The following is a 27,605-nucleotide window of genomic DNA, read 5'->3' as shown; positions in this document are numbered from 1 at the left end:
CAGAAGAGAATATTTGGATTTAAGTATCAGAAGAGACTTTATTTTGATAAGTATTGGAAGAGACACTATTCAAACCTTTGTTGCTTGTGAATTCCCCCTGAAACCCTTGATTAAAACCTTAGCAACCACTCATTTGACGACAATGAGGTTAAAATCTTAGCGAAAGAACATAGATGGTTTGAAAGGGGGGTAAAAGAGGTGATTCTTATAAAACAACAAAATCCTTCATTAAAGCGGTCTGGTGGGGTGAGGTTCAATTTGGATCGTTCATACAATAGCCTGCTTAGGCAAAACAGGTTAGGCAACTTTCGCAATGCTGATGAGGGTCGTTATGCTGATGAGGTGATACCGGGGGGAGTGGGGGTAATAGGCCAGTCGTTAGTCAGGAATGTAGGAACAATCAGTGGGGCCACAGGGAGGGGTCCCCCGCCCCCCCCAACCTGAGAGTAGGGACCTATCATAGCTGTGTCCGGCGCCACCATGTCTGGACAATAGGGATATATAAATGGGGCCGATACGACCAGTCAGACTTTAGTTCGCTGACGAAGCCTTTTGGACAGGAGGCGAAACGTCCGAAACCTTCACTTTTGTACAGATGACGGCTGAAGAAACCTTCTCATCGATGGACCACTCCTGTACGACTGAGAGCTTACACAGACAAACGTCACATTGCATTTCTGATTGCAGTAAGCTTCAAACGTTTCCTTTATTTTTGAAAGCTTCATCTTGTCATCTTCAGCATCAAATGTGACGTTATTGTAGACCTCGAGAGCTTCCTCTGCCACAACGTGCAAAATCATGGATGCTTTCATCTTCACATGGCTTTCATCAGCTCCAATCGCAAACAAATACAGTTCAAAACGTTGCTTAAATCCCTTCCAGTTTTCAGCCACGTTACCTGTTAGCTGCGGATCTGTCGGTGGACGGAAAGCTTCCATTTTTGCAGTTTTCTGCCGGGGGTTGTGCTCAATGTCTTATTCTTTTTCCACCGTGTAATCTTCCGTTCCAAGTCCTTTTATCGTCCTATTGTCTTCCAGACCAATTCTGACACCATGCGTTGCTTTGTGTAAGCGGGTTCGGTCCACATAATACAACTTCTGGAGAGAGTTGAGGTTCTTTAGTTGGAGGGAGAAGGCAATTGACATGTGAGTCTCTCGTCAGCTCTCATCAGACTGACTTGCAGCAGCAAGCTTCTTTGGTCGATACCCAGGCATCACTAGTCGAACAAGCAAATACGATGTGCTCATATAATTCATTACATGCGGTGCAACATTCACCCCAACATTCAACATCCGATTCAAATTTCCAAACAAGGATTTTTTATTTTATTGAGTTGGATGTTTTTTTAATCTAACATCGAATCAGAACGACAGTCCCATTGTTCGATACCTGAGGTGGTTTTGTGTGCCTTCGACCTGGTGTGGTTGCATGGAATGGGGGTTGTTTTTATTTAATAATGTCAAATTGTCATTTTTGATTGAGCGTTTATGCTGAGTTTTTTCTGTCTCTCCTTCTTGCTATTCTGAAACCGTTTTCATTCTGTCTGAGTGAACGCGTCGTTGCCTGAATAGTTTTTAACAATTCTTGTAAATCCAACACGCTGACGGCTTAGAATACTTTTATTTCGAAGGTGGTGAACGGTGTTCACTGTGGACAGATTTCCGGGATGCAGAGTAGTCACAATCGCTGACTTGACGCAAGCTCCGACTGCAGTCCAAAACGCGGTCGACACGCGTAGACCAATTTTTCCCGAATTTGTCGGCGACGTGCTCAAAACGCCCACTTGAAGCGCTCACCACTATCTTGCTCGGTTAGAACATCTTTCGTTGAAGCTTGTGTCCGACGAAAGTCGTCTCGGTCTCCGTTGGACCTTCGAGGCTTTGCTTAGCTTAGCCGAGTTTGCTAGCCGCTAACAAAGAGGACCTCGTGCTCAACGCATCGCTCCGCAGATATCACAAGCGAAACATTTTGGAACTGTCGTGTGAACAATGTGCGCAAGAAGGACGCCAGAAGACGAGAAGGACCTTTATGAAGAAAAAGAGGACCGCAATGGTGAACCTCAACTGCTGGACACCATTTGGAGGATGCAGCCAAGAATTGTTCTTCACGGACAAGGTTGGCTCTTACTGCTCGTCTCGCTTGTTTTCAAGTCTTTTTGAACAGGCTTTGCGTATTGTTTTATGTATACACGCGCTCAAATAAGTAACATACAATGGCTGTAGGAAATCGCAAGTGCAAAAAGGGTTGTTTTTATTTAATAATGTCAAATTGTCATTTTTGATTGAGCGTTTATGTTAACTGTTTTCTCTGTCCTTCTTGCTATTCTGAACCGTTTTCGTTATGTGTGGGTGAATGCGTCGTTGCCTGAATAGTTTTTAACAATTCTTGTAAGTCCAACACGCTGACGGCGTAGAATGCTTTTATTTCGAAGGTGGTTTACGGCGTTCACTGTGGACAGATTTCCGGGATGCAGAGTAGTCACAATCGCTGACTTGACGCAAGCTCCGACTGCAGTCCAAAACGCGGTCGACACGCGTTGACTAAATTCTCCCGAATTTGTCGGCGACGTGCGCAAAACGCCATTATCTCGCTCGGTTAGAACATCTTTCGTTGACGCTTGTGTTCGATTGGAGTAGTGTTGGTGTACGTTGGACTTTCTGGGACTCGTTCAGCTTAGCTGAGCTTGCTAGCCGCTAACAAAGAGTCCCTCGTGCTCAACTCACCGCTCCGCAGAGATCGTAAGCGACACATTTTGGAACTGTCGTGTGAACAATGGACGCAAGAAGGACACTGTAATTATATGAGCAAATCATATTTGCTTGTTCGACTAGTGATGCCTGGCTGTAGACCAAAGGAGCATGCGCTGCTGCAAGTCAGTCAGATGAGAGCATACGAGAGGCACACGTGTCAAATGACTTCTCCCTCCAACCAAGACGGCAGTCCTAGTAAAGAACCTCAACTCTATCCAGAAGTTGTATCATTTACCGAACCCGCTTACACTACAACACTCTCTCTTCTTTCTTTCAGACGTGAATCAGCTAATCGGAGATGTGAAATCGGAGATCTCCACTTTGGACTATCCACAAGTACCCAACATTAAAAAGGAAGAGGCCGATGTCAGCAGTTTGCCGCAAGATGGCTTTTTCGAGGAGAGTGTCGACGACCGACTTCCACCAACCGATTATGAAGGTAACGACACATACTGTACTCCAAAAAATGGCGGCTGTGAAGTCGCAGGCGCAAAGAACATTTTCAGCAGCTCGATTCTGGACATGTTTTAAGATCAGACTTCTTCTTTTCCTTTGGGCTTTTCCATTCAAGGGGTCGCCACAGCAAATCAGTGTCCTCCATCTTTAGAGGTTTGATCCGCATGTTTGTTTTGGCCAAGCTTTGACGTCGGATGCCCTTGTGGAACTGTCGCGGCTTGGAATTGAAGCGGATTTATTGGGACAGGAGATGTGAGGCGATCTTTTCGTCAATGGATGCTACAGCTTCGTGTTTGGTTTCAACATTTTGCTTGTAGTAGACGTGCGCATTCCACCATGACGTCCCTGATCCACTGCTGAAAAGGATGCTATGTTTTAGGGAAAAAACAAATGTCGAATTTGATGTGGATTGACATTTTTACACAAGGGGAAAAAGTCTGAGATTTGACAACATACCAGAGAAAAACCCTTTCAGCGCTGAGTTTGTCGTAGAAGTGAGATCATCGATGGTTCTAGGTCAGGGGTGGGCAAACTTTTTGACTAACGGGCCACAATGGGTTCTAAAATGTGACAGAGGGGCCAGGCAAAGGAGCATTTGGAGGGAGTGTTTGGGCCGGATATACTCAACCTAAAGCATTAAATGTAGTGTGTGCAAACCTCATAGCAGAGTAAGACTACGAGAGTACGACAACCCAATGTATTAACTGTCTTTCAAATGAGAAAAATAGCCCTTATGAGTTAACAAATTTGGCTCAAGGAATATGCACGATATGGCATTTACATACTATTTAGCAGATACTGGGAGGAGTGGATAGATTAAAAAAAAACAAGTTTCAATCGAAGGTGCAAAGTTAACGAAATGAACATTTATTCAAAAATAGAATCACTTTCAACATTCAAAACATATTACACAACGAAACACTCAAGCTCAATAATATCGAGTTGTGTTAAACTCTGCAAAATCATAGATGGATTGTCCTGACCGCGCGCTCTACAAACTCGCCGCGGACGCCCTCGCCTTCACGTGCAAACAGTACACGTGTATCGTAACCTGCAGTTGAAATTTGCATACTCGGCACGGCAGCCAATCAGAAGCCTGCGTCGTGCTTCAGACTTTCCCAAGCGTTATAACAGGGGTGTCAAAGTCAAATCCGGACCGCCACATCATTTTTTTCGGCCCGCGAAAGCAAATCAAGCGTGTTAAATTCCATGATGATTGCTAAAATTTGAGCCAAAATGTCATATTTTTGGATGTCAACCACAATAAAAGTCATTATTCTTGACTTACGAGTTATTCATTAATTTGCTGTGTTCTCTATATGTAATATTTGAAGGGATTTAAAGGGATTCTAATGGGTTCCCCAAATTCATAACGGCCCTCGAGAGGAAACCATAATTACAATGTGGCCCGCGGCAAAAAATGACTTTGACACCCCTGTTTAATGGTTGTGCATACAAAACACTGTTTCAACTTTCAAGATGAAGAGTTACGAACTTACGTATGAATGACAGCGGTTATCCAAGTGGGGATTTGCGCACTGCGGGGAGCTCCTCGGCTGGCGCTAAACTGCTCTGCTGTGTTGGAAATGCTGCATTGTTTGTGTTGGGTTATTTTTTATCGTTCGCCCCAGGTTCATTGCTTCGACGGGTGTTGATGGAGATCGATGGTTAAATCATCAGGGAGCCAGGACTTGAACAGAAAGTTGATTTAATTTGGAGAGCACGGGCATTGTGGTGCGGACGGAAGAGCGAGCATGGAGAGAGAGAGAGATGAACGGGCTGCAGGAGTATTTATGCGGTGCTTCGCAATGACGCGACAGGATGTGACGTAATAAAAGTGCGACATCGTGTAAAGGAAGGCAGGAAATGACATACGAGGAAGTTCAAAATGTAAACAAAGATTACAGAGCGATGTTTAGAGATGTTTGTATGGCGAATTACCCTAACATCTCCCCCCTGACGAACATTTTTAACATCGGTCGAGGTGAACAGAAAAGAAAGTCATAATGGAAACATTCTCAAATCAAAGTCATGTCATTCTCTAGCTACAATAGTCAAATCTTCATGGGATCCTGGATGGTGATCACCAGGATGACGAGTAGGAACAAAATCGTTTGTAGCATTTGTCGCAAGCAGGCCCCAGGGTGTGGTACAAACGAGCTGGTGAATGGGAAAAGGTGTGTGATCTTCGGCTCCAGTTGTGCATCTGGAATCTTCTTGACGAACGGTGTGGTGTCCTCGCGAGTCCAGACGAAGCTTGTAGCTGCTAAGACGGCTAGCAGCTCCGCAACCGGTCCATCCCACTTTGGCGTGGCCCACGTCATCTTCTTCATACCGCATCTCTGTCCTGTGGAGACTAAAAGAAGACTTGTGCCAGGTCACATGTCAAAGGGATGGTTTCATTCTGCACAGCACCCTTTCTTGGTGTTTCTTTCCCTATCAAAATCTGTCTCATCGTTTAGGCTCTGTAATGCATTCTCTCACAGAAATGGCAGACATTGTTATTGTTAGATTTTAGTTGGTTAGTGTATGTTAGTTGTTAGTGAGTCTGCATTTCTGGAGGGCACCACTTTCTTGTGGGAATGATATTGCAGCTAACATCACTCAACACCAAAAGTGAAAATTTTGGCAATGATGATCTAGGCTATTGCCATTCCCCCCTGTTGAGACATGAAAAGTCTCAATTTGCCAATTGGGAACGTGTTTGCGCGGAACACGATCCCTCTTGGACATTGCACAGATCATCAATACGACCAGTCAGACCCTAGTTCGCTGACGAAGCCTCTTGGATAGGAGGCGAAACGTCCGAAACCTTCAAATTTGTACAGATGACGGCTGAAGAAACCTTGTCATCGATGGACCACTCCTGTACGACTGAGAGCTTACACAGACACCAATTTGCATAAAACTGCTTGTCAATCATTGGTCAAAAATTTGGAGTCCAAATTTTGGCATGTCTCTCAACACCTGCATGAGAACTAATTCATGTAGCGTGTACCACGGAATTTTTGTACATTGAGCACAACTTCTTCTGCTGTTACTCCTCTGCTGGCCCCCAGGCAAATCATCTCTGCAAAAATGTGTTTTTGGTGGACATTTGCATGTCACCAAATTGTATGGGTGGAGGACAGCCTTCTACAATTTGCACAAGTTTATGTACAACATTATGGCGATCTGTGTAAATGGTCATCTCGTACTCACCTTTTGTCATTCAGTTGGAGGGCACCAGTTGACAGTCAGTTTCGCTTCTGCGTAGGACATCCATTCGCGCAACCCAGCTTCATCTGCGGCCACCCTGGCACGGATTCCGCAGGAGTCCTCCCCTTCTGAAGGATCTCTTTCTCTCAATTCTGAAAGAAGCTGGTTAGCGTGGAAGCCCTACACAATGTATCTGATTTCGCCTGAATCTCTGGCCGACATCGGTGCCCACTCAACTCATTTGCCAATTTCATTCTTACCGGCGAGAAATTCCTTTAATGTGCACTGCAGTCAATTACTCCAATGTGCACTGCATCCAATTCATAATAATAATGATAATAATTCACAATCAAATCAATCTTGACAGGTTATCTTGCACTTTTTGTCGTAACTACAACTTACTTTTGAACTGACAAATGTCATCACTGTACGCAAAGGCAGCCAGGAGATAAATTAGCATCTGCATGCTGTCTTAATAAACGTTGGATTTCCTCCATTGCATCTCCAACATTGAATACTTTCAAATCAATTAAGCCTAATTGTAACAATTCGATGCTCGCTAGATGGTTGGATGAGAAATATGCGCAATAAAAATTGTCATGCATTACAATAAATGCCACACATTATGCTTTTGGAAAACAAAACTACTCTCAATATGGACTTTGTCATCGATCCCAAATCAGCAGGTGGGTGTGCCAACTCTAGTTCTGCAGGTGCATCCCACCAGCCATTGCGGCCTCTCCTTTGTTGGATGTCCTATGACAACTGAAGCAGAGATTAAACTTTGTTTCCAAAAACACCAAGAATGCAAATTCGGTTCGGATGATACTCCGGATGAAAATCACAGGATGGGTGGATGCAAATGGCTTGTGCACCCCACAGTTCATCAATTCATCCTGCAAATGGAACAATTTCTCAACCATCATCCCAGCTCTGTTTGCGAATTGTTGCTTTACACATCATCTGCACAAAAAGCATAATGAAAAAAGTTCAGTCATCAAATTTTGCAACTCCATCTTTTCCTTTTGAAATTAATTTCTCTGCTCAGAAACTAATAAAGGTGCATCCGATCAAATTCAATTTATCGTTTTTATGAATCAAATCATCTGCTCTTTGATTTCAGGGGATGACAATTGTCAGGACAAAACCAGTGTAATGATCAGGTCACAATCATTATCTTAATAAATCTATAACTTTCCTTCTATGAAATGTCCAACAATATCAACTGGTGAATCTCTGTAAGGACTTAATCACCAGCAAATTTCGTTACATTTACCTTGCCAATTCCATCCAATTCAAGATAAATGTTCCTGTTATTCAGCCCAATTTACTGACCATTTTATTTACTTTTTCCAATTGAACCGTCGTTTACGAGCCAGCAGGGCCTCCGAATTTTCTCTGGGTCTTTTAAACCCCTCTTTGAAGCTCTGTCCTGACAAAAACCCTTGATAAGAGGCATCGTAAATAACTGGCTTGTTTCAAATGGCTTGAACAAGCTGTGGACAGAACAAGGTTCAGCTCTGTTTGACAAACTAAACTCATAATTTTATAAAGTCACTCTTTGATTCTGTCATGTTATACAATTTCCATTTCATTTCGCATTTGCCCAAATCAGGATTTCAAAATGATTTGTCTTACATGGAAAAGGGCATGTAGCTTCAAAAGAGTGAATTAATCATAATCATTTATCATTGAATCTAGCAACATCTATCTTGCTGATTTCAGTTCAATTTGAGATAAACATCCTTATTTCCTCAATTGAACCGTGATAGAGGAAAAACTTGAGCAAAAACATACATGATTGTTATCCTAAGGAATGCAATGGTCTCACTGCTTAAACACCATCCCCCAGTTTTTGAGACACAGCAGGCCAGATCCCAGCAGTCATAAATAACTCCAAAACGCAAATGGCCAATGTTCAAATCGCCCTTGAGAACAATGTGGCACAATTTCAACGCTGATAATTTTACAAATTCACTGTAGTTCGGCTTATGTCTATTCATTTGTCCGCTGTCTTCATTTATTTGCTCACTCAGTCTAATTAATTATTTAATTCAGTTTTTTTTGTTTCAAGTAGCATTCGTCAATAAGCTATGGAAAAAGAAACAGTGTTATGTCATTCATGAGGACGTCGAGCGGAGACGAAAGTCTCCTCGCTGCATGGTTGAACAGGTCTCCCGATGAGACAGGACAGCCCACTCCATGGCACCCGGTCGAGTCCTCTTGTGATGACAAGGGCGCCTCGGTTCTGTGGAGAAGAGAGGCCTCGCGGCAGAATCAAATTCGGCAGGAAGAATGTCTTTTATACACATGTTTGTGAATGTTAACGCAGCCCTTTATTAATTTTATTTTCCTTTATTAACTTATTCGCGAATGAATCAATTTGCCGATCTCAGAATGTGGTTGTGAATTCACCCCTTACCCCTCTCTCACGGGTAGGGAAAGAAGGATGGGGGGGGGTCTGTCTGCATCAGTTGCTGGCAAACCACCCATTACCTCTTTTTTTTCCTCAGCGAAGTGTACACAACGCGCGTACATACACAACAATACATAAAAACACACAATGCATGCACAAAAAGACGAAAGACAAAACACGAAAAGGGAAGACAAGAACACACACACAAGGACTGCTCCCCCTAACGCCCCCCTCCTCCAGCCGACCACCCTCTGCCCCCTGGACAATGAAGCTCCCTGGGAAACCCCGTAGCAATGGCTAGCATTGTTGACCATGTGCTAGTGTTGGTGAATTAAATGAAATTACGGTAATCCACAATATCGCGTCAACAAGCAGGCCTCGCCGAGGGAATGGTCCCTCGTCGCTCTTGTGGATACAAGCAGATGACCACCAAAAGCTAAAAGCTTCTGTCTCTTGTCAACCATTATAGCTGCAGCTATTTAAAACAAAAAACGTCCGGAGTGAAATCTCTCAATTCCCCAATTTCACTCACGGCCCTCGCGCACAGTGAATTCCAAAAATTCACCCCTTGTGAATATTATAATTAGAATTATTCTGGTTTTACAGTACGGCAGCCAGGGCGCGGTAAACCAGACATCTCGATAAATATTAGGATCGATTTGTCGCGTATATATTTAATACACCTCCAGGCTCGACTCAAATGGGGACCCGCCTTGGCCCGATCATCAGAAATAGAACCCATAGTTTGAACATGGGCTATAATCGGACGATATCTTCCAATAAAGTCGCGTTAGTAGCCTCGATACGTGGATTACGCGCAAAGAAATCCTTCTGGCCACAAAGGATTCCACATTCGTTCACCCAACATAGCAGCATGCTAGCGGCACTCACCCGTGAAACTCAACCGTGTGGTCAGGTCAGAATGAAGAGGCGCTCCCATCACGCACCCCTCAAGCGCTTCGGACCCAACCGGCGCGGGTTTCTTGGCACCAGAATGTTGGGTTATTTTTTATCGTTCGCCCTTGGTTCATTGCTTCGACGGGTGTTGATGGAGATCGATGGTTAAATCATCAGGGAGCCAGGACTTGAACAGAAAGTTGATTTAATTTGGAGAGCACGGGCATTGTGGTGCGGACGGAAGAGCGAGCATGGAGAGAGAGAGAGATGAACGGGCTGCAGGAGTATTTATGCGGTGCATAGCAATGACGCGACAGGATGTGACGTAATAAAAGTGCGACATCGTGTAAAGGAAGGCAGGAAATGACATACGTGGAAGTTCAAAATGTAAACAAAGATTACAGAGCGATGTTTAGAGATTTTTTTATGGCGAATTACCCTAACAGTTTGTCCGCTGGGAATTTGTGTCAATTTACACCTTTGTGCGTGTTACCGCAATTGGCTGCAACACGATTCGCGTTATTTATGTAGTTTTCCATCTAATTTCGCGATCAACACGGTGTTTTCAGATGAAAAAAGTACCCAAAATGCAATGTGTGTCGCTTTTTCGGTCAGGGGCGTTCCCTCCGTGACGTCACTTAGGGTATCGTCATCCACTTAAAAACAAGGCTTCATGAATATTCAGCGCAAGTCTTCAAACGTAAGATATAGCTATATGCGCTGGAATTTTGGAAAATGCGCCAAGTAGAAGTCATTTGAAGTCATTTTACAAATTATGGATGCAACTTGTCCGGAGGTGTCGGTTGTCCTTTAAAGTGTCTTTGAGTGTGATGAAAAGCGCTTTCACATCATCAAATGTATTATCTGTATCATATTGGACTTGGGTTCAGCGAGCAAATTGAAATGGGAGAAGGGGGACCACAAGGGGGCGTCAAAGCGCCACTTATGATTCTGGAACGGATTATGGTTGAAACCCAAGTTTGACTGTATTTGCGTTGCTTGCGTCCCGCAGATCTCCGGCGGATGAGCGGCGGTCTGGACGAAACTCCCCCTCGGCCTCCATGGGGGCACTCCGGTTTGGAGCCGGAGCGCCCGCCTGGCTCCTCCCATTTTGAGGCTGATGTCAGCCCGAACGGCGGCCGCCTGAAAAGCGAAGCGGGTGAAGACCAAGCGCCCGAGTGGTCTGAAGGGTCACCGCGAGACGACCTCCTGGCGCCAATGTCGGACGCCGACAGGTCCCGCAAACGCCAAAAGTGTCCCTCCCTGAAGGAGCCTTTCCACTGCTCTGTTTGCGGTAAAAAGTTCACTTGCAAGTCGCGCTTGATGATCCACATGAGAAGCCACACGGGAGAAAAACCCTTCGGTTGCTCCATTTGTGGACGGACCTTCGCCGAAAAGGGAGCGCTGGTCAAGCACATGCGAAGGCACACGGGAGAAAAACCCTTCGGTTGCTCCATTTGTGGACGGACCTTCGCCCACAATGGAATGCTAGTCACGCACATGAGGACGCACACGGGAGAAAAACCCTTCGGTTGCTCCATTTGTGGACGGACCTTCGCCGAAAAGGGAACGCTGGTCAAGCACATGCGAAGGCACACGGGAGAAAAACCCTTCGGTTGCTCCATTTGTGGACGGACCTTCGCCCACAATGGAATGCTAGTCACGCACATGAGGACGCACACGGGCGAAAAACCCTTCGGATGCTCCACCTGTGGCCAGACCTTCGCAGAAAAGAGAACGCTGGTCACGCACATGCGAAGGCATACGGGAGAAAAACCCTTCGGATGCTCCACCTGTGGCCGGACCTTCGCCGAAAAGGGAGCGCTGGTCAAGCACATGCGACGGCACACGGGAGAAAAACCCTTCGGTTGCTCCATTTGTGGACAGACCTTCGCCCAAAATGGAATGCTAGTCACGCACATGAGGACGCACACGGGCGAAGAACCCTTCGGAAGCTCCACCTGTGGCCAGACCTTCGCCAAAAAGAGAACGCTGGTCTCGCACATGCAAAGCCACACGGGAGAAAAACCCTTTAGCTGCTCGGTTTGCGACAAGACTTTTTCTCGGAATGGACACATGGAGGTCCACATGAGGACGCACACGGGCGAAAAACCCTTCGGATGCTCCACCTGTGGCCAGACCTTCGCCAAAAAGGGAGCGCTGGTCAAGCACATGCGAAGGCACACGGGAAAAAAACCCTATAGCTGCTCGGTTTGCGACAAGGGTTTTTCTTGGAAGGGTTACGTGGAGATCCACATGAGGACGCACACGGGTGAAAAACCCTATTGCTGCTCGGTTTGCGACAAGGCTTTTTCTCAGAAGGGTCACGTGGAGGTCCACATGAGGACGCACACGGGTGAAAAACCCTATTGCTGCTCGGTTTGCGACAAGGCTTTTTCTCGGAAGGAACACATTGCGGTCCACATGAGGATGCACACGGGTGAAAAACCCTTCGGATGCTCCACCTGTGGCCAGACCTTCGCCGAAAAGGGAACGCTGGTCAAGCACATGCGAATGCATACGGGAGAAAAACCCTTCGGATGCTCCACCTGTGGCCGGACCTTTGTCAAAAAGGGAACGCTGGTTAAGCACATGCGAAGGCACACAGGAGAAAAAGCATTGTCATCAAATGGTGAGTATAGTTTTTTCTTTTTTAAATGTTGCTGTGCCGATGAACATTTTGTGTTTGGGAGCCTTTTGCTGAGCGAGTTGCTTGTTCTGTAGCCACAAAGGGACATAAGTCTTCTTGTGCCGGTCCCAAGCCCGGATAAATACAGAGGGTTGTGTCAGGAAGGGCATCAGACGTCAAAGCTTGGCCAAAACAAACATGCGGATCAAACCTCTAAAGATGGAGGACACTGATTTGCTGTGGCGACCCCTTGAATGGAAAAGCCCAAAGGAAAAGAAGAAGTCTGATCCTAAAACATGTCCAGAATCGAGCTGCTGAAAATGTTCTTTGCGCCTGCGACTTCACAGCCGCCATTTTTTTTGAGTACAGTATGTGTCGTTACCTTTACAATCGGGTGGTGGAAGTCGGTCGTCGACACTCTCCTCGGAGACGCCATCTTGCGGCAAACTGCTGACATCGGCCTCTTCCTTTTTAATGTGGAGGACTTGTGGATAGTCCAAAGCGGAGCTCTCCGATTTCACGTCTCCGATTAGCTGATTCACGTCTGAAAGAAAGAAGAGAGAGATTGTAGTGTAAGCGGGTTCGGTAAATGATACAACTTCTGGATAGAGTTGAGGTTCTTTACTCGGACTGGCGTCTTGGTTGGAGGGAGAAAGAAATTGACATGCGTGCCTCTCGTATGCTCTCATTTGACTGACTTGCAGCAGCGCCTGTATTTTGTTTTTCTACTTTCATTCCTTTCATCACTTTGCTGCTGTGATTGTGAACGTATTGTCTCCACTGCGAGAATAATAAGGACAAATCCAATCATTACATCTCCCATTCTTCATTTTATTCTTTACTTTTAACAAATGTCATGAATGTATTGATTTTGTGTGTGCAGTAATTAGCAAGTTTAAACTTCAATAAAGTCTTTCCAAATTTCACAGCAATAAATGAAATGACATTCACATTGGCTGCAGTATCCGATTTGAATGTGAGATGAATGTCCTGCACTTTCAGAGTAGTTTTCCAAGCTTTTTCTCCTCTTTCATCTTTTACAGCATGCACATAAAGTTCCTCCACTTCATAATGATCATCTACTGCATCTACCTTGCCTTTCATGTCTTGGTTCCTGCAGCAACGAGCAAAGTGATTTGCTTTGTTGCAGTTTTGACATATTTGTGCTGCACACTGCTTTGGGGGATGTTGCGTACCACAACGAGTACAACATTTTTGTTTGAATATATCTTATTTTTATTGGCTTGTCTCACTCTTGCTTTCATATCGGCGGTTTTGTTTTTGTTGAATCTGTGTGCATTTCTTTCCGCTGCATCCACATTGCAGCTAGCATCATTTAGCAGCTCTTTAGCCTGTGATTTAACAGTTCTACACAGTGCTAAGGCTTTTTCCAGGTCCAGATCTGATTCTCTGAGTCGCCTTTCTCTCAGTTTATTGTCTGTAATGCCACACACTATTCTGTCTTTGATCAGTGATTCTGTTAATCCACCAAACTCACATGTCTTTGATCTGTTTCTCAGCTCATTTGCATATTGGTCACTAGTTTCTCCAACTGTCTGTACACGTGTGAAGAATGTGTACATTTCAAACGTCACATTGCGTTTCTGAATGCAGTAAGCTTCAAACGTTTCCTTTATTTTTGAAAGCTTCATCTTGTCATCTTCAGCATCAAATGTGACGTTATTGTAGACCTCGAGAGCTTCCTCTCCCACAACGTGCAAAATCATGGATGTCTGTGTAAGCTCTCAGTCGTACAGGAGTTGTCCATCGATGAGAAGGTTTCTTCAGCCGTCATCTGTACAAAAGTGAAGGTTTCGGACGTTTCGCCTCCTATCCAAGAGGCTTCGTCAGCGAACTAAAGTCTGGCTGGTCGTATCGGCCCCATTTATATATCCCTAATGTCCAGACATGGCGGCGCCGGACACAGCTATGATAGGTCCCTACTCTCAGGTTGGGGGGGGGCAGAGGACACGTCCCTGTGGCCCCGCTGATTGTTCCTACATTCCTGACTAACGACTGGCCTATTACCCCCACTCCCACCGGTATCACCTCATCAGCATAACGACCCTCATCAGCACTACGAAAGTTGCCTAAGCTGTTTTGCCTAAGCAGGCTATTGTATGAACGATCCAAATTGAACCTCACCCCACCAGACCGCTTTAATGAAGGATTTTGTTGTTTTATAAGAATGGCTTCTTTTACCCCCCTTTCAAACCATCTATGTTCTTTCGCTAAGATTTCAACCTCATTGTCGTCAAATGAGTGGTTGCTAGCTTTTCAGTGCAAATGTACTGCCGATTGAGGTCCACTTATATTATCCCTGCGATGTTGATAAAGTCTTTTTTTGAGAATTTGTTGAGTCTCCCCAATGTACTGCTCTTTACAATTTTCATTCTTACAATGTATGGAATAAACTACATTACTTTGTTTTTCATTTGGTAGCCTATCTTTTGGATGCACTAATTTTTGCCTTAACGTGTTTATCGGTTTGAAATAAGTAGGAATTTTATGTTGCCAAAGGACTCTTTGTAATTTTTCAGAAACTCCTGCAATGTACGGTACTGCTACTCCTCTCCTTTTTGTATCTTGAGAATTATTGGTTTCGTTCGCTATTCTTTCTTTCTGACATTTGTTGAATGACCACTGAGGGTACCCACAGTTAGTGAGTGCTCTCCTGATATGTTTAGACTCCTTTTCTCTACCTTCAGTGCTAGTTGGTATTAGTTTAGCCCAGGGGTGGGCAAACTTTTTGACTCGCGGGCCGCATTGGGTTCTAAAATTTGACAGAGGGGCCGGGCCAGGAGCATTTGGAGGGAGTGTTTGGGCCGGAAATACTCCGAACAAGTTATGTCCATAATTTATAAAATCACTTCAAATGACTTCGACTGAGCGTATTTTACAAAGATTCCACAGCATATAGCTATAGTTTACGTTTTAAGACTTGCGCTGAATATTCATGAAGTCTTGTTTTCGAGTTGATGACGATCCCCATGTGACGTCACGTTTGGACCACCCCTGACTAAGAAAGCGACATACAATGCATTTTGGGTACTTTGTTTGGTCTGAAAACTTCGTGTTGATGGCGAAATTAGAAGGAAAACACATAAATAACACCATGGTGAATCGTTGTGTGTTGCACCAAGACAACTATTTGATATTCACTGACACAAATTCCCAGCTGACAAATCAGCCCATTTCTAACGGAGCTTGGGCGCAATCTTCTGTTTTTCCTGGGTGCTACATTGCTGTCATTGACTGCTCGAATTGATATGGGAGGACTCCTCACAGACGCCCTCGCCTTCACGCGCAAACAGTAAACGTGTACCGTCGCCGAGCACACAAACATAGACTACCTGCAGTTGAAATTTGCATACTCGGCACGGCAGCCAATCAGAAGCCTGCTTCTTTCTTCCGGACTTTCGCAAGCGTTATAAAGTCGTTCAATTGCATGTCATTTTCCAAAATAGATGCACAGAACCTCAGCCCAGAAGAAAGATTCAAAAGAAGCTAACAACATATGTGACGCTACAAAACGTAAATTTACATAAAACCGTGGCTGTAAAGTGTACGTGAGACTTATGAAAGCTTAGTGGCTCGTAGGAAGCAATGCAAACGTTGCATTGTGCACCACAATGACAATCGACTACTGCAGCAAAATCTACAGCCATGCACATTTGTCGTAAATTAAGCAAGGTAGCATTTGTAGTTGGTGCATTATTGATTTAAAAAAAAAACTTTGTACTTTGTGACAATGTTTTTTAGTGGGATTAGTCTCATTTTGCTTCAAGTTGTGAAAAATGGAGCAGGCAACTTTTCAGTAATCTGCCCTGTTGTTCGCTAGCTTTTTGTCATGAGTTTTAGACACTGTTTTTACTATAATTTGGGCAAATTCAGCGGGCCGGATTAAAAAGCCTAACGGGCCGTATGTGGCCCGCGGGCCGTAGTTTGCCCATGTCTGGTTTAGCCCTATGCTGGAGGGTTCTGATAACTCCTAGTTTATGTTGTAAAGGGTGGTTAGAGTCAAAAAGTAAGTATTGGTCAGTGTGCGTAGCCTTCCTAAAGACTTGTGTTTTTAGCGCTCTGTCCTCTTTTATACTTACTTTACAATCCAAGAAGGCTAGTTGGTTCTCTTGAATGTCCTCACGAGTAAATTTAATGTAGAAGTCTACAAAGTTGAGGTGATCTGTGAAGGATTGAATTTCTTGTTTCTTAATTATGACAAAAGTATCGTCCACATATCTAAACCAGTGTCGAGGTTTTGTCCCTGGGAAGGATGTGAGGGCCTGTTTCTCCATCTCTTCCATGTAAAGATTAGCCACTATGGGTGAAACTGGTGAGCCCATAGCACAACCATGAATTTGTCTCGTCGTCACCACTGAGACTGCTGCTGGGGTTGGGACAGATGTAAAGAGAGAAGTCACATCGTATGATGCCAAAGTTTCCTCAGGTTCCAATATGAGGTCTTTGATCCTCTCTACAAACCCTGTGGTGTTCTCTACGTGATATTGTGTGTTACCAACCAACGGAGCTAAAATAGTTTTTAAATATTTGGCTACATTGTATGTAGAGGAGTCAATGCTACAAACAATGGGTCTGAGGGGGAACCCTTCTTTATGTATTTTTGGCAGGCCATAGATACATGGCGTGGCTTCTCCCGGGTATAATCTAAAATACATCTGTTTGTTTTCCTTTCTCTAACTTTTGGAGACAGTCAATCATTTCTTTCTTGTATCTATTGGAAGGGTCCCTTTTTAGTTGCTCATACGTGTTAGAATCACTGATTAACCTAATTATTTTGCTATACCCGTTGACTAAATTCTCCCGAATTTGTCGGCGACGTGCGCAAAACGCAGTCGGAGCGCCCACCACTATCTCGCTCGGTTAGAACATCTCTCGTTGAAGCTTGTGTCCGATTAAAGTCGTCTCGGTGTACGTTGGACTTTCTGGGCCTTGTTTAGCTTAGCCGAGTTTGCTAGCCGCTAACAAAGAGGGCCTCCTGCAAAACGCATCGCTCCGCAGAGATCATAAGCGAAACATTTTGGAACTGTCGTGTGAACAATGGACGCAAGAAGGACACTGTAATTATATGAGCAAATCATATTTGCTTGTTCGACTAGTGATGCCTGGCCGTAGACCAAAGGAGCATGCGCTGCTGCAAGTCAGTCAGTTGAGAGCATACGAGAGGCACACATGTCAAATGACTTCTCCCTCCAACCAAGACGGCAGTCCTAGTAAAGAACCTCAACTCTATCCAGAAGTTGTATCATTTACCGAACCCGCTTACACAACAATCTCTCTCTTCTTTCTTTCAGACGCGAATCAGCTAATCGGAGACGTGAAATCGGAGAGCTCCACTTTGGACTATCCACAAGTCCTCCACATTAAAAAGGAAGAGGCCGATGTCAGCAGTTTGCCGCAAGATGGCTTCTCCGAGGAGAGTGTCGACGACCGACTTCCACCACCCAATTGTAAAGGTAACGACACATACTGTACTCCAAAAAATGGCGGCTGTGAAGTCGCAGGCGCAAAGAACATTTTCAGCAGCTCGATTCTGGACATGTTTTAAGATCAGACTTCTTCTTTTCCTTTGGGCTTTTCCATTCAAGGGGTCGCCACAGCAAATCAGTGTCCTCCATCTTTAGAGGTTTGATCCGCATGTTTGTTTTGGCCAAGCTTTGACGTCGGATGCCCTTGTGGAACTGTCGCGGCTTGGAATTGAAGCGGATTTATTGGGACAGGAGACGTGAGGCGATCTTTTCGTCAATGGATGCTACAGCTTCGTGTTTGGTTTCAACATTTTGCTTGTAGTAGACGTGCGCATTCCACCATGACGTCCCTGATCCACTGCTGAAAAGGATGCTATGTTTTAGGGAAAAAACAAATGTCGAATTTGATGTGGATTGACATTTTTACACAAGGGGAAAAAGTCTGAGATTTGACAACATACCAGAGAAAAACCCTTTCAGCGCTGAGTTTGTCGTAGAAGTGAGATCATCGATGGTTCTAGGTCAGGGGTGGGCAAACTTTTTGACTAACGGGCCACAATGGGTTCTAAAATGTGACAGAGGGGCCAGGCAAAGGAGCATTTGGAGGGAGTGTTTGGGCCGGATATACTCAACCTAAAGCATTAAATGTAGTGTGTGCAAACCTCATAGCAGAGTAAGACTACGAGAGTACTACAACCCAATGTATTAACTGTCTTTCAAATGAGAAAAATAGCCCTTATGAGTTAACAAATTTGGCTCAAGGAATATGCACGATATGGCATTTACATAGTATTTAGCAGATACTGGGAGGAGTGGATAGATTAAAAAAAAACAAGTTTCAATCGAAGGTGCAAAGTTAACGAAATGAACATTTATTCAAAAATGGAATCACATTCAACATTCAAAACATATTACACAACGAAACACTCAAGCTCAATAATATCGAGTTGTGTTAAACTCTGCAAAATCATAGATGGATTGTCCTGACCGCGCGCTCTACAAACTCGCCGCGGACGCCCTCGCCTTCACGTGCAAACAGTACACGTGTATCGTAACCTGCAGTTGAAATTTGCATACTCGGCACGGCAGCCAATCAGAAGCCTGCGTCGTGCTTCAGACTTTCCCAAGCGTTATAACAGGGGTGTCAAAGTCAAATCCGGACCGCCACATCATTTTTTTCGGCCCGCGAAAGCAAATCAAGCGTGTTAAATTCCATGATGATTGCTAAAATTTGAGCCAAAATGTCATATTTTTGGATGTCAACCACAATAAAAGTCATTATTCTTGACTTACGAGTTATTCATTAATTTGCTGTGTTCTCTATATGTAATATTTGAAGGGATTTAAAGGGATTCTAATGGGTTCCCCAAATTCATAACGGCCCTCGAGAGGAAACCATAACTACAATGTGGCCCGCGGCAAAAAATGACTTTGACACCCCTGTTTAATGGTTGTGCATACAAAACACTGTTTCAACTTTCAAGATGAAGAGTTACGAACTTACGTATGAATGACAGCGGTTATCCAAGTGGGGATTTGCGCACTGCGGGGAGCTCCTCGGCTGGCGCTAAACTGCTCTGCTGTGTTGGAAATGCTGCATTGTTTGTCCGCTGGGAATTTGTGTGAACTTTCACCTTCTTTGTGCGTGTTACCGCAATTGGCTGCAACACGATTCACCGTCGCGTTATTTATGTAGTTTTCCTTCTAATTTCGCGATCAACACGGTGTTTTCAAATGAAAGAAGTACCCAAAATGCATTGTGTGTCGCTTTTTCGGTCAGGGGCGTTCCCTCCGTGACGTCACTTAGGGTATCGTCATCCACTTAAAAACAAGGCTTCCTGAATATTCAGCGCGAGTCTTCAAACGTAAGATATAGCTTTATGCGCTGGAATCTTTGTAAAATGCGCCAAGTAGAAGTCATTTGAAGTCATTTTACAAATTATGGATGCAACTTGTCCGGAGGTGTCGGTTGTCCTTTAAAGTGTCTTTGAGTGTGATGAAAAGCGCTTTCACATCATCAAATGTATTATCTGTATCATATTGTACTTTGGTTCAGCGAGCAAATTGAAATGGGAGAAGGGGGACCACAAGGGGGCGTCAAAGCGCCACTTATGATTCTGGAACGGATTATGGTCGTAAACCCAAGTTGGACTGTATTTGCGTTGCTTGCGTCCCGCAGATCTCCGGCGGATGAGCGGCGGTCTGGACGAAACTACCCCTCGGCCTCCATGGGGGCACTCCGGTTTGGAGCCGGAGCGCCCGCCTGGCTCCTCCCATTTTGAGGCCGATGTCAGCCCGACCGGCGGCCGCCTGAAAAGCGAAGCGGGTGAAGACCAAGTGGCCGAGTGGTCTGAAGGGTCGCCGCCAGACGACCTCCTGGCGCCAATGTCGGATGCCGACAGGGAAGACAAGGACGAAACGTGGCCGGGCTCTCCGAAAAAGGTCCCCGGCAAGAAAAGGTCCCGCAAACGCCAAACGTGTCCCTCCCTGAAGGAGTGTTTCACCTGCTCCGTTTGCGGTAAAAAGTTCACTTGGAAGTCGCACTTGATGAGCCACATGAGGATGCACACGGGCGAAAAACCCTATAGCTGCTCGGTTTGCGACAAGGCTTTTTCTCGGAAGGAACACATGGAGTTCCACATGAGGACGCACACGGGTGAAAAATCCTTCGGATGCTCCACCTGTGGCCGGACCTTCGTCGAAAAGGGAACGCTGGTCAAGCACATGCGAAGGCACACGGGAGAAAAACCCTTCGGTTGCTCCACCTGTGGCCGGACCTTCTCCCTAAAGGAAACGCTGGTCACGCACATGAGGACGCACACGGGCGAAAAACCCTTCGGATGCTCCACCTGTGGCCAGACCTTCGCCAAAAATGGAACGCTGGTCAGGCACATGAGGACGCACACGGGTGAAAAACCCTTTAGCTGCTCGGTTTGCGACAAGACTTTTTCTCGGAAGGGACACATGGAGGTCCACATGAGGATGCACACGGGTGAAAAACCCTTCGCATGCTCCACCTGTGGCCGGACCTTCACCGAAAAGGGAAAGCTGGTCTCGCACATGCAATGGCACACAGGAGAAAAACCCTATAGCTGCTCGGTTTGCGACAAGACTTTTTCTCGGAAGGAACACATGGAGGTCCACATGAGGATGCACACGGGTGAAAAACCCTTCGGATGCTCCACCTGTGGCCAGACCTTCGCCAAAAAGGGAGCGCTGGTCAAGCACATGCGAATGCACACGGGAAAAAAACCCTATAGCTGCTCGGTTTGCGACAAGGGTTTTTCTCGGAAGGTTCACGTGGAGGTCCACATGAGGACGCACACGGGTGAAAAACCCTATTGCTGCTCGGTTTGCGACAAGGCTTTTTCTCGGAAGGAACACATGGAGGTCCACATGAGGACGCACACGGGTGAAAAACCCTATTGCTGCTCGGTTTGCGACAAGGCTTTTTCTCGGAAGGGACACATGGAGGTCCACATGAGGATGCACACGGGTGAAAAACCCTATTGCTGCTCGGTTTGCGACAAGGCTTTTTCTCGGAAGGGTTGCGTGGAGGTCCACATGAGGATGCACACGGGTGAAAAACCCTTCGGATGCTCCACCTGTGGCCAGACCTTCGCCGGAAAGGGAACGCTGGTCAAGCACATGCGAAGGCACACAGGAGAAAAAGCATTGTCATCAAATGGTGAGTATAGTTTTTGCTTTTTTAAATGTTGCTGTGCCGATGAACATTTTGTGTTTGGGAGCCTTTTGCTGAGCGAGTTGCTTGTTCTGTAGCCACAAATGGACATAAGTCTTCCTGTGCCGGTCCCAAGCATAAATAAAGACGGTTGTGTCAGGAAGGACATCAGACGTCAAAGCTTGGCCAAAACAAACATGCGGATCAAACCTCTAAAGATGGAGGACACTGATTTGCTGTGGCGACCCCTTGAATGGAAAAGCCCAAAGGAAAAGAAGAAGTCTGATCCTAAAACATGTCCAGAATCGAGCTGCTGAAAATGTTCTTTGCGCCTGCGACTTCACAGCCGCCATTTTTCTTGAGTACAGTATGTGTCGTTACCTTTACAATTGGGTGGTGGAAGTCGGTCGTCGACACTCTCCTCGGAGAAGCCATCTTGCGGCAAACTGCTGACATCGGCCTCTTCCTCTTCCTTTTTAATGTTGGGTACTTGTGGATAGTCCAAAGCGGAGCTCTCCGATTTCACGTCTCCGATTAGCTGATTCACGTCTGAAAGAAAGAAGAGAGAGATTGTAGTGTAAGCGGGTTCGGTAAATGATACAACTTCTGGATAGAGTTGAGGTTCTTTACTCGGACTGGCGTCTTGGTTGGAGGGAGAAAGAAATTGACATGCGTGCCTCTCGTATGCTCTCATTTGACTGACTTGCAGCAGCGCCTGTATTTTGTTTTTCTACTTTCATTCCTTTCATCACTTTGCTGCTGTGATTGTGAACGTATTGTCTCCACTGCGAGAATAATAAGGACAAATCCAATCATTACATCTCCCATTCTTCATTTTATTCTTTACTTTTAACAAATGTCATGAATGTATTGATTTTGTGTGTGCAGTAATTAGCAAGTTTAAACTTGAATAAAGTCTTTCCAAATTTCACAGCAATAAATGAAATGACATTCACATTGGCTGCAGTATCCGATTTGAATGTGAGATGAATGTCCTCCACTTTCAGAGTAGTTTTCCAAGCTTTTTCTCCTCTTTCATCTTTTACAGCATGCACATAAAGTTCCTCCACTTCATAATGATCATCTACTGCATCTACCTTGCCTTTCATGTCTTGGTTCCTGCAGCAACGAGCAAAGTGATTTGCTTTGTCGCGGTTTTGACATATTTGTGGTGCACACTGCTTTGGGGGATGTTGCGTACCACAACGAGTACAACATTTTTGTTTGAATATATCTTATTTTTATTGGCTTGTCTCACTCTTGCTTTCATATCGGCGGTTTTGTTTTTGTTGAATCTGCGCATTTCTTTCCGCTGCATCCACATTGCAGCTAGCATCATTTAGCAGCTCTTTAGCCTGTGATTTAACAGTTCTACACAGTGCTAAGGCTTTTTCCAGGTCCAGATCTGATTCTCTGAGTCGCCTTTCTCTCAGTTTATTGTCTGTAATGCCACACACTATTCTGTCTTTGATCAGTGATTCTGTTCATCCACCAAACTCACATGTCTTTGATCTGTTTCTCAGCTCATTTGCATATTGGTCACTAGTTTCTCCAACTGTCTGTACACATGTGAAGAATGTGTACATTTCAAACGTCACATTGCGTTTCTGAATGCAGTAAGCTTCAAACGTTTCCTTTATTTTTGAAAGCTTCATCTTGTCATCTTCAGCATCAAATGTGACGTTATTGTAGACCTCTAGAGCTTCCTCTCCCACAACGTGCAAAATCATGGATGCTTTCATCTTCGAAAGGCTTTCATCAGCTCCAATCGCAGACAAATACAGTTCAAAACGTTGCTTAAATCCCTTCCAGTTTTCAACCACGTTACCTGTTAGCTGCAGAGCTGTCGGTGGACGTAAAGCTTCCATTTTTGCCGTTTTCTGCCGGGGGTTGTGCTCAATGTCTTATTCTTTTTCCACCGTGGAATCTTCCGTTCCAAGTGCTTTTATCGTCCTCTTGTCTTCCAGACCAATTCTGACACCATGCGTTGCTTTGTGTAAGCGGGTTCGGTCCACATAATACAACTTCTGGAGAGAGTTGAGGTTCTTTCGTTGGAGGGAGAAGGCAATTGACATGTGAGTCTCTCGTCAGCTCTCATCAGACTGACTTGCAGCAGCAAGCTTCTTTGGTCGATACCCAGGCATCACTAGTCGAACAAGCAAATACGATGTGCTTATAATTCATTACATGCGCTGCAACATGCATCCCAACATCCAACATCCGATTCAAATTTCCAAACAAGGATCTTTTATTTTATTGATTTGGATGATATTTTTTAATCTAACATCGGATCAGAACGACAGTCCCATTGTTCGATACCTGAGGTGGTTTTGTGTGCCTTCGACCTGGTTTGGTTGCGGGGGGATGGGGGTTGTTTTTTTTTAATAATGTAAAATTGTCATTTTTGATTGAGCGTTTATGATGAGTTTTTTCTGTCTCTCCTTCTTGCTATTCTGAAACCGTTTTCATTCTGTCTGAGTGAACGCGTCGTTGCCTGAATTATTTTTTTAAATTCAAACCGTTGACGGCGTAGAATGCTTTTACAGTAAAGTCTCGTTATATCGATATCGGTTGTATCGAGAGTACCGCTTATTACGATACTATTTTCGTTTCCTTGCACATTTCTAGTCTTTTTATGTATAATTAGTACCGTTTAGTACGATACCCGGTTATTACGATAATCCGGTTATTACGGTGCTCCTTTTCATCCCCCACCGGCCATTTTTGTTGTTTATATCGATATATCCGTCGCGCCATTGGTCAACTTGGTCACGTGTCTTGTTACGTGAGCCGCCATCGGTCGCGCCATTGGTCGACTTGGTCACATGAGCCGCCATCGGTCGCGCTATTGGTCGACTTGGCCGTGTGACTTTGTCACGTGACACGCCATCGGTCGCGCCATTGGTCAACTTGGTCACGTGTCTTGGTTACGTGTCACGCCATCAGTCGCGCCATTGGTCGACTTGGTCAGGTGACTTGGTTACGTGCCCAGCACCCGTGTAGCAGAGCCATTTTCATTTTCAGACGCTAGCTCGTGTGTAGCAGACGAGATTTTTGAAGTGTTTGTGTTAAAAGGTAAAAATGGGAAGCAGAAGAAGATTGATGACTTTTTTAAATTGTATACATAATACAGTAAGATGTAAGCGTTGCAGTTTCCCTGTTGTGTTATGTACATGCCCACTGTACTGTATATGAATGCAATCGTTTTTTGCAACAATGTTTCTTGTTTTGTCTGCTGAAGCGCGATGATTTTGAAAATTATTAACATTCCATACTGTGTATTAAAGGACAGCCGACAGCCGTCACTTTTTATTCAAATGCAAATAAAAATGACTTCACGCCAAGACGTCTTGCATTGCTTGTGAATCCAAACAATGGCTTCAGATTCGGATAATATGCTTTCTTGTTACACATCCAGTTGATGATGAATATGTTTCAAATACACTGTAGTTCTGAAGATTAAAGCATACATGTTTACAATCATTAAAGAATTATATGTGCCATTTTGAGGCAACATTGGGGGAACAAAAAAGGGAGCTAATGGCCAGCTCCGTTTCTTATATGGCGCTTGGCTGCCCTCTTTTGGCGGCTTTTGTTTAATGCAGTTCGGCGCATGATCGGATATATCGATAGTCCCGGTTATATCGATATTTTTTCGGACTCCCTTGAATATCGATATAACGTTGCTGTGAAATGTAAATTTCTCCACAGATGAGACTAATTAAGGCTAATCTAATCGAACCTAATATAATGTGGATGTATGTGGAACTGTCGCGGCTTGGAATTGAAGTGGATTTATGTGGGACAGAAGATGTGAGTCGATCTTTTCGTCAGTGGATGCTACAGCTTCGTGTTTGGTTTCAACATTTTGCTTGTAGTAGACGTGCGCATTCCACCATGACGTCCCTGATCCACTGCTGAAAAGGATGCTATGTTTTAGGGAAAAAACAAATGTCGAATTTGATGTGGATTGACATTTTTACACAAGGGGAAAAAGTCTGAGATTTGACAACATACCAGAGAAAAACCCTTTCAGCGCTGAGTTTGTCGTAGAAGTGAGATCATCGATGGTTCTAGGTCAGGGGTGGGCAAACTTTTTGACTAACGGGCCACAATGGGTTCTAAAATGTGACAGAGGGGCCAAGCAAAGGAGCATTTGGAGGGAGTGTTTGGGCCGGATATACTCAACCTAAAGCATTAAATGTAGTGTGTGCAAACCTCATAGCAGAGTAAGACTACGAGAGTACTACAACCCAATGTATTAACTGTCTTTCAAATGAGAAAAATAGCCCTTATGAGTTAACAAATTTGGCTCAAGGAATATGCACGATATGGCATTTACATACTATTTAGCAGATACTGGGAGGAGGGGATAGATTAAAAAAAACAAGTTTCAATCGAAGGTGCAAAGTTAACGAAATGAACATTTATTCAAAAATGGAATCACTTTCAACATTCAAAACATATTACACAACGAAACACTCAAGCTCAATAATATCTAGTTGTGTTAAACTCTGCAAAATCATAGATGGATTGTCCTGACCGCGCGCTCTACAAACTCGCCGCGGACGCCCTCGCCTTCACGTGCAAACAGTACACGTGTATCGTAACCTGCAGTTGAAATTTGCATACTCGGCACGGCAGCCAATCAGAAGCCTGCGTCGTGCTTCAGACTTTCCCAAGCGTTATAACAGGGGTGTCAAAGTCAAATCCGGACCGCCACATCATTTTTTTCGGCCCGCGAAAGCAAATCAAGCGTGTTAAATTCCATGATGATTGCTAAAATTTGAGCCAAAATGTCATATTTTTGGATGTCAACCACAATAAAAGTCATTATTCTTGACTTACGAGTTATTCATTAATTTGCTGTGTTCTCTATATGTAATATTTGAAGGGATTTAAAGGGATTCTAATGGGTTCCCCAAATTCATAACGGCCCTCGAGAGGAAACCATAATTACAATGTGGCCCGCGGCAAAAAATGACTTTGACACCCCTGTTTAATGGTTGTGCATACAAAACACTGTTTCAACTTTCAAGATGAAGAGTTACGAACTTACGTATGAATGACAGCGGTTATCCAAGTGGGGATTTGCGCACTGCGGGGAGCTCCTCGGCTGGCGCTAAACTGCTTTGCTGTGTTGGAAATGCTGCATTGTTTGTCCGCTGGGAATTTGTGTGAACTTTCACCTTCTTTGTGCGTGTTACCGCAATTGGCTGCAACACGATTCGCGTTATTTATGTAGTTTTCCATCTAATTTCGCGATCAACACGGTGTTTTCAGATGAAAAAAGTACCCAAAATGCATTGTGTGTCGCTTTTTCGGTCAGGGGCGTTCCCTCCGTGACGTCACTTAGGCTATCGTCATCCACTTAAAAACAAGGCTTCCTGAATATTCAGCGCGAGTCTTCAAACGTAAGATATAGCTATCTGCGCTGGAATCTTTGTAAAATGCGCCAAGTAGAAGTCATTTGAAGTCATTTTACAAATTATGGATGCAACTTGTCCGGAGGTGTCGGTTGTCCTTTAAAGTGTCTTTGAGTGTGATGAAAAGCACTTTCACATCATCAAATGTATTATCTGTATCATATTGTACTTTGGTTCAGCGAGCAAATTGAAATGGGAGAAGGGGGACCACAAGGGGGCGTCAAAGCGCCACTTATGATCCTGGAACGGATTATGGTTGAAACCCAAGTTTGACTGTATTTGCGTTGCTTGCGTCCCGCAGATCTCCGGCGGATGAGCGGCGGTCTGGACGAAACTCCCCCTCTGCCTCCATGGGGGCGCTGGTCAGGCACATGCGAAGGCATACGGGAGAAAAACCCTTCGGATGCTCCACCTGTGGCCAGACCTTCGCCGAAAAGGGAGCGCTGGTCAAGCACATGCGAAGGCACACGGGAGAAAAACCCTTCGGTTGCTCCATTTGTGGACGGACCTTCGCCCACAATGGAATGCTAGTCACGCACATGAGGACGCACACGGGCGAAAAACCCTTCGGATGCTCCACCTGTGGCCAGACCTTCGCAGAAAAGAGAACGCTGGTCACGCACATGCGAATCCACACGGGAGAAAAGCCCTACAGTTGCGGAGTG

General features: G+C 44.8%; 1 protein-coding gene across 3 annotated transcripts; it reads left to right on the top strand.

Moving 5' to 3' along the window:
• Positions 1–1,696: 1,696 nt before the first annotated feature.
• Positions 1,697–27,605, top strand: LOC148899837 (uncharacterized). Of its 3 annotated transcripts, XM_088995209.1 has the most exons (6): positions 1,697–2,115; positions 2,832–2,945; positions 3,028–3,189; positions 10,730–12,349; positions 17,659–17,820; positions 27,242–27,605. In XM_088995209.1, the coding sequence occupies exons 1-6, from the start codon at positions 1,989–1,991 to the stop codon at positions 27,469–27,471; spliced, it is 2,415 nt and encodes an 804-aa protein (XP_088851335.1). In that variant the 5' UTR covers positions 1,697–1,988; the 3' UTR covers positions 27,472–27,605. The 3 variants fall into 3 exon arrangements, with proteins under 3 accessions (XP_088851335.1, XP_088851337.1, XP_088851336.1); XM_088995210.1 differs by lacking the exons at positions 1,697–2,115; positions 2,832–2,945; positions 3,028–3,189; positions 10,730–12,349 and adding exons at positions 16,252–17,577; positions 20,012–21,520; XM_088995211.1 differs by lacking the exons at positions 1,697–2,115; positions 2,832–2,945; positions 3,028–3,189; positions 17,659–17,820 and adding an exon at positions 20,012–21,520 and having other exon boundaries at positions 12,156–12,349.

This window comes from Hippocampus bargibanti, linkage group LG04 (genome assembly GCF_051943395.1).
Source record: "Hippocampus bargibanti isolate YZ-2025 linkage group LG04, ASM5194339v1, whole genome shotgun sequence".
Classification (NCBI taxonomy): domain Eukaryota; kingdom Metazoa; phylum Chordata; class Actinopteri; order Syngnathiformes; family Syngnathidae; genus Hippocampus; species Hippocampus bargibanti.
This window is presented reverse-complemented; position numbering and strand designations above follow the sequence as displayed.

What these genes read in the sequence shown, in the direction of transcription:
- LOC148899837 (XM_088995209.1), top strand. Translation starts at nt 1,989, where the DNA reads ATGTGCGCAAGAAGGACGCCAGAAGACGAGAAGGACCTTTATGAAGAA. An exon ending in CAACCAAGACGGCAGTCCTA is followed by an intron (nt 2,946 to 3,027) that starts GTAAAGAACCTC and finishes TCTTTCTTTCAG; the next exon opens with ACGTGAATCAGCTAATCGGA. An exon ending in TCCACCAACCGATTATGAAG is followed by an intron (nt 3,190 to 10,729) that starts GTAACGACACAT and finishes TGCGTCCCGCAG; the next exon opens with ATCTCCGGCGGATGAGCGGC.